Genomic DNA, 13,391 nt, shown 5'->3' with positions numbered 1-13,391 from the left:
AAAGTAAAAAAGGCAACAAGTAAAAGAACATTATTTCACAACTATTAACACGGGCTGTCAGCCTAACATTGTTTGTGGCAAATGCGGATGTTAATGGATGTTTTAGAATGTTGGTCAATGTGCATTGATCCCTTAGGGGTGGACTGACTTTTACCTAGTTTAATATAAAACACTAATATATTTTTACGTTTAGGCTGTGTGTCTGTTTTAGCAGGTGCTTTAAGCCTAGGCCTATATAAAACAAATAGGCCTATGGAAAAATAAAACAGAAATGTATGTTTATGTTTAGGCTGTGTGTCTGTCAGCAGATGTTTTAAGCCTATATAAAACAAATAGGCTTTTGGAAAAAGTACAAACCCTGAGTAAATTACCGTTTGTTCTCTAAAATTGCAATAAACAAAAACTTCCTTTAATTGCTTCTCAGATTATCCCAGATTATTACAGCTTTTACTCAAAGGAGCCTTATATTGTTTATGCGTTTATTTGAAAAGGGACAGTGTTCATTGATAAACATTTCCCTGACAGAGAAATATGGAAATAAAAGAAAGAAATAATAATACAAAATGATATAACTAAAAGAAATGATAAAAAAAAGATAAGCAACAGTTTGACAAAACAGTACAGTTTAAGAAAACAAACAGAAATGCTGATGCTTTCAATAGCTGCAGAATGTTAGCCAATTCCACATTCATTCACTTAGAGATCAGGTCGATTCTCCTCGCCGTTTGACTTGCAAAAATGTCTGTGACTTGATCATACCAGGCAGGATTTTTTTGAAGAGACTTCAGAATTTTCTTTTCAATAGAAATCATGGCCAAATCTTTCAATCTCTGCTGCCCCATTGTGTTCTGTGTGTAACTTTGGATTTGTTTCAGGCACGAGACACTTTGCTCAGCCCCTGCGGAGGTAGCACCAATGGTTGCAATCAGACACATTAATTTGTACAGCTGTGGCATTGCCCCATCAAGACCACTGGATTTCATGAAGCCAATGGCCTCGCAGAGCTTTTGTGAAGAATTTATGTCTGGATTACGGTAGAAATGCAGCAGTTCTGTTTTCAACTTGTCCTGATCAAAGAATTGGCCGTACGTCTCGAGCAAATTGAGAAGTGACTGCGTGGGGAAATCGGACTTGAAGCTCTCGAATTTGTCCACATCTAAAAGCTCTGTGAATTGCAAGCGTTCTAGATGTTGAAAGCGCTGCGTGATTTGGGTGATGATGCTGTCGTGAATGGAATCGTACAGCCGCCTAGAAGCATGACGCGGATCGGACTGGCCCTTCCTCCTTTTTCTCTGGTGAATTAATTCTGGGTCGTCTACAGCGGCGGCCCTTTGGTAAATTTGGACAAATGTGTTCTCCGATTTAAGCTCCTCAATGGTTCGTAGGAGGCTCTCTATGCGCAGTCGGCAATAGGAGACATCCATGGATTTGTGTCGCAAGACGTCAAACACGACGTCAGTGTGTGAAAATAATTGCTCGAAGGTGAAGAGTAAAAACACAAATTCAAAGTCCTCCAATTTTCCCCTCAACCCATCAGCTAAACGTACGGTCTCGTCATCCATTGATGGATGGTCAACAAAGTGGTCAAAAAACTCCACCAGTTTGTCATAATTTGAGGCAACTGTGCTCACGACCCTTGAGGTGAAGTTCCAGCGCGTTGGAGCGCTCCTGGGCGTTCTAGCACCATGCTCCTTGAGCAAGTCCACTCTTTTGCTGGATTTGGAGAAGAACGACGTGAACCCACCCAGGTGGATGAAGAAGTATTTTGCCTGGGGGATGGACCTGACACCCTGACTCAAGACCAGATTTAGGCGATGGGCATTACAGTGGACAAATGTTGCACTGGGTGCCACTTCTCTGACTTTAGCCTGCAAGTCATTAAGGTCCGAGGCCATGACGGCCGCACCGTCATACGTCTGCGCTACAAGTTTGTCAACGAAATTGAAAGAGGACAACTGTGCCTGCACAAATTGGAATAAGGACTGCGCGTCCCTCCCTTCGGATACGTCGAAAAAGCCCATGAAACGTTCCTGTACTCTGCCCTGCTCATCCACGAATCGCATTATCACAGAGAGCTGACTATGGCAGCTTATGTCTGTTGTTTCATCCAATTGCCACGAGAAGAAGGGCGCCTTATTCAAATCGTTTGCTACGTCTTTATGAATAGTGCTGGATATTGCGGAAATCAAATCATTCTGTATCGTTTTGGACATGCCTGTGAAAACTGATGAACCTTGCATATGTTCTGCCAGCGCGGGGTCATACCGTGCCACCAGCCCTGCCAGCTCCCTGTAATTGCCCCTATTGTCCGAATCTACCCCCTCATTGTGCCCTCTGAATGACAGTTCTTGCATGCCTAGATAGGCAGTTACATCAATAAGTCTCTTCAAAACCTCCCTATTTTGGCCGACTTTAGCGTTGTGCTGCGCGGTTTTTAACGGCACACCCTCCTCCACGACCTGATCAGTTGGCATGGTGCCTAGCAAGGACAACCGAACCGCTGCGCCAACGTGGTCTTGGCATTTATCATGACGTAGAGTTGCCCTGTTCAAATTTTTTATGTCTGCGAATCCATTTACAGACCACGTGTGTGATTTACCCATGAGCAAACAGGGCCAGCAGTACAGCCGGTTATTTGTAGCGGCACCAGTGAGCCATGAGTATTTGGCATACCAGTTAGCACTAACGGCAACGGTTTTACCATTGGGTTTAGTGACTTGGATTAATGGAAGTGGTCTCCCTGTTGTTTTGATGCTAACCTTCTCTCTGTAGCTAAATGTATGAAACGGTTTGTTCAATAAAACATGTACAATATCTTGGTTCTCCATGGCACACCCCTTCACTCTCTGGGACGTGAAACTCTCCCTACAGAATGTGCAGTGGTGCGGCCCTCCATTGAGTTGCTGGTTGAGGCCATCGTTCTGTCCATGGATCCCTTGTTGGGTTCCATCTTGTTGTTCCGATGCACCTGAAAGAGTTCCAAATGGATTTAGAATGACAGACAGATGTGTTATTGGGGATTGCTTTTAAAGCTCTGCTAGGTTTGTGTCGTATACAAATAACACCCCCAGAAACCTTGAACCCTTTACTTTTTGAAATATATACGGTTCAAAAGTACTAGAATACATAGAAGCACTTTGTAAGGAGAATTTACATAGTCTCTTGCACATTTCAATGTCTGAGTGCGGTTTTAGCTCCTAAAGACCCTACCATTAGCAAATGACAGCTATTCATATGATAAGGAAATGCTAATTCAGTGATCACTATTAGGTCATGATGTGAAAAGAAAGTCTCTGTGTGTGTGTGTGTGTGTGTGTGAATGTGTGTGTGTGTATGAGAGAGTATAGTGGATACTCTGTAACATTGTGAGTAGAGATACTATGGAAAAACCTTCAGCATGATCACTATCTGCAGTCTGTTACATTGTGAGTATAGTGTGTGTGTGTGTGTGTGTGTGTGTGTGTGTGAGTGTGTAAAGTGGATACTCTGTTACATTGTGAGTAGAGATGGAAGTACCTTTATAATGATCACTATCTGCAGTCTGTTATATTGTGAGTATAGTTTGTGTGTGTGTGAGTGAGTGTGTATAGTGGATACTCTGTTACATTGTGAGTAGAGATACTAGTGGAAGTACCTTTATAATGATCACTATCTGCAGTTTTTTACATTGTGAGTATAGTTTTTGTGTGTGTGTGTGTGTGTGTGTGTGTGTGTGTGTGTGTGTGTGAGAGAGTGTGTGTGAGAGTGTGTATAGTGGATACTCTGTTACATTGTGAGTAGAGATACTAGTGGAAGTACCTTTATAATGATCACTATCTGCAGTCTGTTACATTTGAAAGAGTGTCTGCGGTCATTCTGTTTTATACTGTTTAAAGCAGGAGTAGAGATACTAGTGGAAGTACCTTTATAATGATCACTATCTGCAGTCTGTTACATTTGAAAGAGTGTCTGCGGTCATTCTGTTTTATGCTGTTTAAAGCAGCAGTACGGAGTTCTGTTCCAAAACAAGTACACTAACTTTCTAAAAGCCGTGTTAAAACCTTGCAAACACCACCAACAGCACCAGCAGTACGGAGTTCTGTTCCAAAACTAGTAAGCTAACTACCTAAAAGCCGTGCTAAAACCTTGCAAACACCACCAACAGCACCAGCTGACGCTAAAATAAGCTTGCCAAGGCACTAACTGGTGGTTTTTGTCATGTGAAAGTGTGTGAAGGCTTTTCTTCCATTTTTGCAGAGTGTTCCAGCCCGGTACATAGAACTTCATAGGGCATATCCTACACTACACACTACACACACACACACTACACTCACACACTACACTACACTAACACACACTCACAATGTAACAGACTGCAGATACTCCGTGACTCTCATACTATGCTGAGTAAAGCACAAGAACCATTCGCTAACCATTCAGTGTTCAGAAAATGTAAATGAAACTTTGGAATTAATTCGATCTGAATTCTACTTAACCAACTATTCAGCAACTTACTTGTAGAAGAATCGTCATCACCATATTCTCCCAAATCCGGTTCCTCTTTAATTTCCATCAGAGAGTAATTTTCTTCTTTGCAGGTCAAGGTTGGTGATGTGTGCATCTCAGTCTTAGAGTCATGCTTTTCTTCAAAAGCCTGAAATTCAAACAAATACTCTTGTGGGAAATTATCAGATTCTTCTTCCTCTTTAATTTCCATCAGTGAGTCATTTTCTTCTTTGCAGGTCAAGGGTAGTGATGTGGGCATCTCAGTCTTAGAGTCATGCTTTTCTTCAAAAGCCTGAAATTCAAACACATACTCTTGTGGGAAATGATCAGATTCTTCTTCTTTTATATTCTTCGAAGACATGAGTGGTTGTGGTGGTTCAGTAGATCCTGACATTGTAGACCTCAGCTGTCTTTTGCAATGGAAACCCAGCAGGACATTTCTGCAATAGAAGTACAAGTTTAGCAACATGCCCAAAACACCACAACACCACAAAGACACAAACAAACAAACCCTAACATCTGACAAAAGATAACCTGAGACAAATAGATAGTCTGTACAATTTCACAGAAGTCAGACAAAAGATTGTTCAAGTGAGAAAGAATAAATAAACATGTTACAAAAAGTATATGAACAAAACCGGGTTAAGGTTCAGATGTGATTTTTTTCATCAAAAGCTGGCTGCCCTTTCTCTCGAATAGCCCCTGTTTGCGTGCAAACTCTCTCTGCTCCTGCTCAAAACGGGTTGTCTGCACTCAAATACACTGTTGCTTAAAGAATTGTCCTGTGTTTCAGTTTAAGTTATTTTGCACTCAAATACACTGTTGCTTAAAGAATTGTCCTGTGTTTCAGTTTAAGTTCTTTTGCACGCAAATACACTGTCTTGCATAATTGTCCTGTGTTTCAGTTTAAGTTCATTTGCACTCAAATACACTGTCTTGCAGAATCGTCCTGTGTTTCAGTTTAAGTTCAGAATTGTCCTCGCACTCGGGCTGCTTCTGCTCACAGACTTCTGTTCGCTATCTGGCTCTGGCTCTCTCTCTCTCTCTCTCTCTCTCTCTCTCTCTCTCTCTCTCTCTCTCTCTCTCTCTCTCTGATTGTTATGAAGTTTCCTTAAAGGCAACCAGTGCAACTTTCGAGGCTTAAAAATAAACATTCAATTTCTAGTCTTTTTTACACATAGTAAGTTTCAATAACTCCATACCATTACATACCGACATTCAAGCAGCAAAGATGAGACGTCGTTGTGTGGTGAGAACTGATAGAAAATCGATAACAACAACAATCGCCGCCATTTTCTTTATTTTTTTTAACCTGCAATAAATAAAGCAGGCTTCCAGTCAATGGAAAAATGGCTTCTCCCCACCGGCGATTGTTGTTGTTTATGATTTTCTATCAGTTCTCACCACACAACGACATCTCATCTTTGCTCCTTGAATGTCGATATGTAATGGTATGGAGTTATTGAAACTTACTACGTGTAAAAAAGACTAGAAATTGAATGTTTATTTTTCATTGAATGTTTACATAAAGTTGCACTGGGTGCCTTTAACTAAATTAACCAGCCAATACAAAATCATGACGTGAAATGAACGAAAATGCTCTCAGATTGCAAAACAACGCTGTATAGTAAATAATCAAAACGTCCTACATCGACAATTTGTTTAAGTGAGTTAAACAACTATCGTTAGGTGCATATTTACATTCTAAAGCGAAGTACAAGGGAAAGGCATATGAGCCCCTATCGCAAACTGTACACACACCAGATATGCCCGAGTCCTGGCATACATTTAGCATCACAAAGCTACTCGGCTTACCTAGAAAACGGGAGCTCCAGAGAAACTTATGTTAGGCGTCGGAAAGAATGGGTCATAGCCTCGTAATGCTCGATATCGGATATCTTCTGCAGACGTCTTCGGTTTCTTTTAGACGGACAACAGCTGTTTTAGGATTTTAAAGAACTATAAACCAGCATAGTATGCCTTATTAGGGAACTGTTCTACTCTGACCAACGTAAACATGTCTGTGTTTTCTTCCCGGGTTTCAACCTCGTTGTTTGTGACGAAAGTTCCTTGGAGTTGGCGGAAATAAGAGACAATAAAGGCGGTCAAGAGTGTCAAAATAAAAGTCCAATTAAAAGTTCAGTTTAAAATGTTGGTTTGGCTAACGTGTCTTCGTTTTACACAAAATATGCCCATTCTACTGCTTGCTAGGCTTGATAGATGCAGTGTATGCTATATTGCATCTGCAAATATTGTAATCTTATTAAATCCAATTCAAATCTATATTTGGTTCAGATAAAAAAAGGCACGCACCACCAGGATGGCAAAGAGCTTCTATCTCCGTGCAATAAGGCTCCCCAACAGCTCACCCACCCCACCCCCTATAGCTCCCCCCGGCCGAGCCCGCCCCACCCCCCATGGACTGCACTCTAACACTTGATGCACATCAATATGGAGATGTATTGCTTTTTAAATTTATGATATTTATTAATCTATGTATTAATTGTTATGTATTATCATTTAGCTGTGGAAGAAGTCTGTTGCTGCCTCTACTCTCTCGTTGTCTTTATGGCAATGACAATAAAGTACTTTGAACTTTGAGTATCAGGAGGCAGGAGGGATATACATGAAATACACAATATTAATAGAAAATACTTTTAGCTTGTAATCTCCAGCGCCCTCTGACATGGGTCACACTAAATGCACTCAGGTTTAAACGTGACTCTGGAGACACATGGTACCAAAACCTGACCACCTAAGGGCAACGCAGACACTGGACTCCTTTAAAGCTGGACTTAAAACATTTTTATTCAGGAAGGCATTTCTGGCCTTGTGTTAAATCTGTTCTGTTATGCTTGTGTTAACATTTTATTTTTATTTTATTCAATAATAATATAGTTAGTTTCTAATATGTAGGCACTCTGAGATTCCTGTGAATGAAAAGTGCGTTAAAAATAAAATGAATTATTATTATTATTATTATTATTATTAATAAACCCATTTAGTTCTTCTCTTCTAAGAGCTCAGCCTCACACATACTGCTCAGGAACAGTCACACATGTAACAACCATATATACTTCAAGAGGTCCTCTGCTTAACCATAATTCTGACTCAATTATACACAAGGTCATAAACTACATACGATTATTAGAATCATAAGACATCAGTTCTTATTTGTATTCCATCATACACCTGGGGGGTCGCACATTTACATTTACATTTAGTCATTTAGCAGACGCTTTTGTCCAAAGCGAAGTACAAGGGAGAGAACAATCAAGCTAAGAGCATTAAGAACCTGGTGTAACAATAAATACTGCTTATTAAAATAGAAAACGACATAGAAGAATAAAAAAGAAGTGCGGGCCTGTTACTGCTTAAGTGCAGGCTAAGCCAAGGTGCCAGTTAGGAAGGGAGGTGCTCTCTGAAGAGTTGGGTCTTCAAGAGCTTCTTAAAGGTAGAGAGGGACGCCCCTGCTCTGTTAGTGCTAGGAAGGTCGTTCCACCAACGTGGAACTACAACTGACGTGTAAGAAATGAAGGAAGTTTCTTTGTTTCTGATACAGCAATCTTTATTCCAGTAATGTGCAGTGACGAAGCAGCCTTACTCCGGATTCAGCGGTGTAGCACTGAATAACAAGCATTCACAATTCTAGCCATACTGTTTTAAGACCACTTTTAAGACCACTCCTAGGCCTAGGCTTCTAATGTAAATGAGCTAGGCTTGTAATGCAAACAGGTCTGGCAACCTTTTGTTGTATCTGATAATGTGGTTTCTCTGTCTGAGATGGTTCTCAATGGCCTCCCCCATTCCCATACCATGATTAATTGCAGTCACTCACACCTCAGTTTGCTTCATGACCCCAGGTGTCTGAGCAATACTCGTGTTGGGACTTTTCCTTTGTGACCATGATAAGATAACCCTTTTGGATATTCTGCTGGTGGTCACAGCAGCTGCTTGATCATGACTCTTACACACGTTATACCTGTCTGGCTCATGTGTGACTGTATGGGCTAAATCTACACTTAAAGCTTAGAGGGGTTGCTGACTGAGCACTTGAATGACGCACTTGTTAGATGTAAAATAACGTTCCCAATTTTGCGTTCTCGTTCTTGATAATGCAAAATGTATTTCTTACAGTACGATCCAATTCATAATCATGTCCATACATCCAAACTTGCACCTAATTTACATGTTATTGGTGTCACAAATTAAGCTGTCAAAAAGCTATATGCACTCCCTTTCCATCAAGCTAGACCTGAAACCTGTATGAACTTTCACCCCTTTATTGTGTGAGCCAAATTAAGGTGGAGCGCCATCTAGTGTCCCAACACGATTAAAACATGAACCCAAAATGGCTCCTACAGTGACATTATAACTCTGTCAGAACAGCGTTTATCAGATGACATGTCATTAAGATGCCACTGCCTGACTGACTCATAGTAAAGGACACACCGAACATTAATTTGGGTTCCCAGCGTAATTGTCTTACCTAGATCCGACAACATTGTTCATCTGTTGCCAAACTCACAGCCTTCATAACAGGTTCTGTTTTCGGCCTTATATGTATAGAAAAGCTTATCATGCATACACTACTTTTTCTTGAACAAGTTACCCCCCCCCCCCCCCCCCCCCCAACACCCTCACCTACTTTAAAAAACGTAGGTTTCAATGTCTACCCCAACAAAATAAATTATACATCTCTGTGTACATTCCATGCTGTTATGACGAATTTACTCAAACACATTTCAAAGAAATGATACATCGCTCTGTACATCCCATGTTGTTTAAAACAAATGTACTCAAACACATTTCATAAATGTGAATATCTGAGGAAGTGAGTTCCTTTTTTAACTAAATCCATACTTGTGAAGAACCTTTCTTTTCAGGACAAATATGATTCAGCAAAACAACAGTTCCCTCTGACTCTTTTCAATATTTGACGCAAGAATGAAAAACAGACTTCTTTATAACAAGGAATGGAGAGACATTTAGTCTCCGTCTCCCCCTCCCCTCCTCTCCTCTCCTTTCAATTATATAATGTACACCCACACACACACACAAACCCCAACCACACAAACACACTTGACAAAACACTCGATTCAAGTTTTGTTTTTATTGAATTCAGGTACCCTAACAATGTGTTTCAATCTCTAGCCCAACAAATGGTTCATAATATTTCAACTTCAATAAAATGTTGTTGAAAACTCAGCTTATCAAAAACTATCCCAGTTAGAGATACATCAGGTATTAGCAGGGCAGCTCATCCTTTGAATGGATACTATCCCAGTTAGAGATGCATCAGGTATTAGCAGGGCAGCTCATCCTTTGAATGGATACTATCCCAGTTAGAGATGCATCAGGTATTAGCAGGGCAGCACATCCTTTACTATCCCAGTTAGAGATGCATCAGGTATTAGCAGGGCAGCACATCCTTTACTATCCCAGTTAGAGATGCATCAGGTATTAGCAGGGCAGCACATCCTTTACTATCCCAGTTAGAGATACATCAGGTATTAGCAGGGCAGCACATCCTTTGAATGGATACTATCCCAGTTAGAGATGCATCAGGTATTAGCAGGGCAGCACATCCTTTACTATCCCAGTTAGAGATGCATCAGGTATTAGCAGGGCAGCACATCCTTTACTATCCCAGTTAGAGATACATCAGGTATTAGCAGGGCAGCACATCCTTTGAATGGATACTATCCCAGTTAGAGATACATCAGGTATTAGCAGGGCAGCTCATCCTTTGAATGGATACTATCCCAGTTAGAGATGCATCAGGTATTAGCAGGGCAGCACATCCTTTACTATCCCAGTTAGAGATGCATCAGGTATTAGCAGGGCAGCACATCCTTTACTATCCCAGTTAGAGATACATCAGGTATTAGCAGGGCAGCACATCCTTTGAATGGATCTTATGGTGTCTCTTGAGATCAGCCAGTCTTTTAAAGCGCTTCCCACATGAAGTACACTTAAACTGCTTTCTCCTGCTATGGACCTTCATGTGGACCCTCAGGTTAGATGCCACAGTGAAATCCTTTCCACACTGAGAACAGTGATGTGGCTTCTCTCCAGTGTGGGTCCTCATGTGATATTTGAGGGCGGACGATTGATAAAATGCCTTACCACATATACTGCACGGATGTGGCCTTTCCCCAGTGTGGACCCTCTGATGTATCTTAAGGTTAGACATTTGTCTAAAGGCCTTTCCACACTGAGGACAAGGAAATGGCTTTTCCCCAGTATGCGTCATCTGGTGGACCTTAAGATGAGCCATGTAAATGAAGGACGACCCACACGTACTACACTGGTGTGGCTTTTCCCCACTGTGGACCCTCATGTGTGAAATGAGATGACTCATCTGAAGAAAAGCCTTCTCACATATACTGCACTGATGGGGCTTTTCTCTGGTGTGTGCCTTTGAATGACTTGCTAGATCGCAACGTCGAGCGAATGTCCTGAAACACTGGGGGCATTCATATTGTTCCCCGCTGTGCATCTTCATGTGTGAATCAAGATGATTCATCTGAAGAAAAGCCTTCTTACATATAACGCACTGATGGGGCTTTTCTCTGGTGCGGGGCTTTTCTCTGGTGTGTGCCTTTGAATGACTTGCTAGATCGCAACGTCTAGCAAATGTTTTGAAACACTGGGAGCACTCATGTTGTTCCGCCCTGCTGTCCTGTCGCTTATGTAATTCCTGGTATGAAGTCTTTCTGCACTGGGGGAGTTTGTGTCGTCTCTCTTTGGTTGTTTTTGGCTCCGTTTTCCTTCTTTTGTTAGATGGGATCATTTGAAAGTCTCCTATAATATTAGAAAATAATGTGTCAGCCATATCTCTTCTCTTCTAACTGGTACATCATTTCTACAATAAAGGCAAACATATGCCTTTAAAAAAATATATATATATATTTATAAATATATATATACACATTGGTTATTTGCTAGAATTGCTACAAAATCACTTAGAAGTGACTTAGGTGTGTCTACCTAAATGTAAATGTAAACAGAGGTACAATGATGGCATACACGTTCTCTCTGTTGAATGTAACAGACTGCCGATATTATCCCATGACTAAAATATGCCCACAGTATTTCTGTTCTCTGAATCGGTCTCACATTGTAGACCAACAGCTAGCCGTTCTCTAAAATTCAAGTATTATCAATATACAAGTTACAATAGACACGCAACTTACTTGTAGGTGAATAGTCGAGGTCACCAGATTCGCTTGAATCTAATTCCTCCTCATCTTCGATGTCCATTGTTGAATACTCTTCTTCTTCCAAGGTCAAGTTGGTTGAAGTTTTTATTTCAGTCTTGCATTTATATTCCAGTCCAGGCTTTTTTTCCACAGTCTGGATTATAGACGGATATTCTTGTAGGAAATCATCCAATTCTTCTTCTTTTACCTCCAGAATATGATAGTTGTGTTCCTGCTCATCCTCCTCTTTCTTCACTTTAACCTCCACTGTCTGTAGTGTGTCATTGTAAGTGGAGCTTAGGGACTCTTTGAAGTCCCATACAGTTTTACAGTGAAGATCCGCAACAGGCGTTTCTTCATCTTGGCATGTAATCATGTGTCCATATTCCTCTTCTTTTATGTCCTCTTCTTTCACTCTCAGTCTCAGGGGTACCTGGTGTGTTTCATCACAGCCAGAAATCATCGGCAATCCCAGTTTCATGTTAGCAACGGAGCAGCGATAATCCCGTCCAGAGTTTCCTATAAAGTCAGGGGAACACAAAGAAAAACAGATTTCAAGCTCTGATTTCCAGGTTTGAAAATAATAACACAACCTTACAGAGATAATTGCCACCTCGCATGTCAGTACTGCATGGTCGTGGTCTCTGTGGTCAAAATTACTTACAGACAACTGGAGTGGTACTGCAGATTTATTAATGACATCGGGAGCATTGTTGCAAGCACTACATCATGTTCATGAAATGCTCAACAACAATGCCCACACATCTCTGGGCAAACTAATATCTTATACCTAAAACCCTTCCCTCGGACTATTACACTGTGGCCTCCTTGCCTCCCCAAAGATAAGAATATTTACATAGGATCCCCTTACCTCCAAAGCCCTGGGTGACACTCTAAGCTCATAAAACCGTTACACAACAGGTCAGACCGAACACCTGGCCAACTCAGTTACCAATTCAATTCAAGTTATAATAGGGAATCCCAGTGTTTCCCCTACAATGATATTAGGGTGGCGGCCCGCCCCCCCAACGGCCCCGCCCGCCCCCCTTGGAAGGTCAAGTAAAAAAAAAAAAAAAAAAAAAAATTTTTTTTTTTTTTTTTTTTTTATAAATATAGCGCCAGATCACAAAATAAGTCATTTAAGGTTACCTTTACCATAAAACATGTACAATTATACTTATTGACTGCTGTCATTCAAAGAAACACATGAACATCATAATTCATTTAAGTGTTTGTGTCCGTGTCCGCCGCCGCGGTGCATCGCGCCCCGCCCCTGCCGCCGTCCCCCTCCCCCCCCCCCCCCTAAGCTGTAAACCTAGGGGAAACACTGGAATCCTATACTAACCTACTTAATGAAATGTGAAACATATACATTTTATCCTACATATCCACATCTCATTTGCTTAGGCAACACGTTCTTATTCCCAACGTGTCAAAAAGTGAAGCTTGGTCAGTGGCCCAAGGCGTCAAGAAGTGACGCTGTAGGTACCCTTCTAGCATCATGTTTGGACGCGAAACTGGCCAGTCGACTATCTCATGATTGTGAGGCTATGGCTCCACGAGCCCGGTTATTTTTGAAACCGGAGTTTTGCTCCGCGTCCACACGAGTGGTGTAATAAAATTACTCAGTACACACGCGACCGTGGAAGCCGCCACCAAGTGACACAATGCACGTGTAATAGGGATGCACGATATTGAATT

The 13,391-nt window shown here is 41.3% G+C and overlaps 1 protein-coding gene across 1 annotated transcript; it reads right to left on the bottom strand.

Annotated features, from left to right (window-relative positions):
• Nucleotides 1-692: 692 nt before the first annotated feature.
• LOC308368988 (zinc finger MYM-type protein 1-like) lies at nucleotides 693-2,474 on the bottom strand (the record flags this gene model as incomplete). The annotated part of the gene is made up of 1 exon (XM_080843297.1): nucleotides 693-2,474. The coding sequence occupies one exon, from the start codon at nucleotides 2,472-2,474 to the stop codon at nucleotides 693-695; it is 1,782 nt and encodes a 593-aa protein (XP_080699423.1).
• Between the last annotated feature and the right edge of the window lie 10,917 nt (nucleotides 2,475-13,391).

Source organism: Sprattus sprattus (assembly GCF_963457725.1).
Source record: "Sprattus sprattus genome assembly, chromosome: 1".
Classification (NCBI taxonomy): Eukaryota; Metazoa; Chordata; class Actinopteri; order Clupeiformes; family Clupeidae; genus Sprattus; species Sprattus sprattus.
Note: the sequence above shows the minus strand (reverse complement) of the source record. Positions and strands in the feature narration are given on the sequence as shown.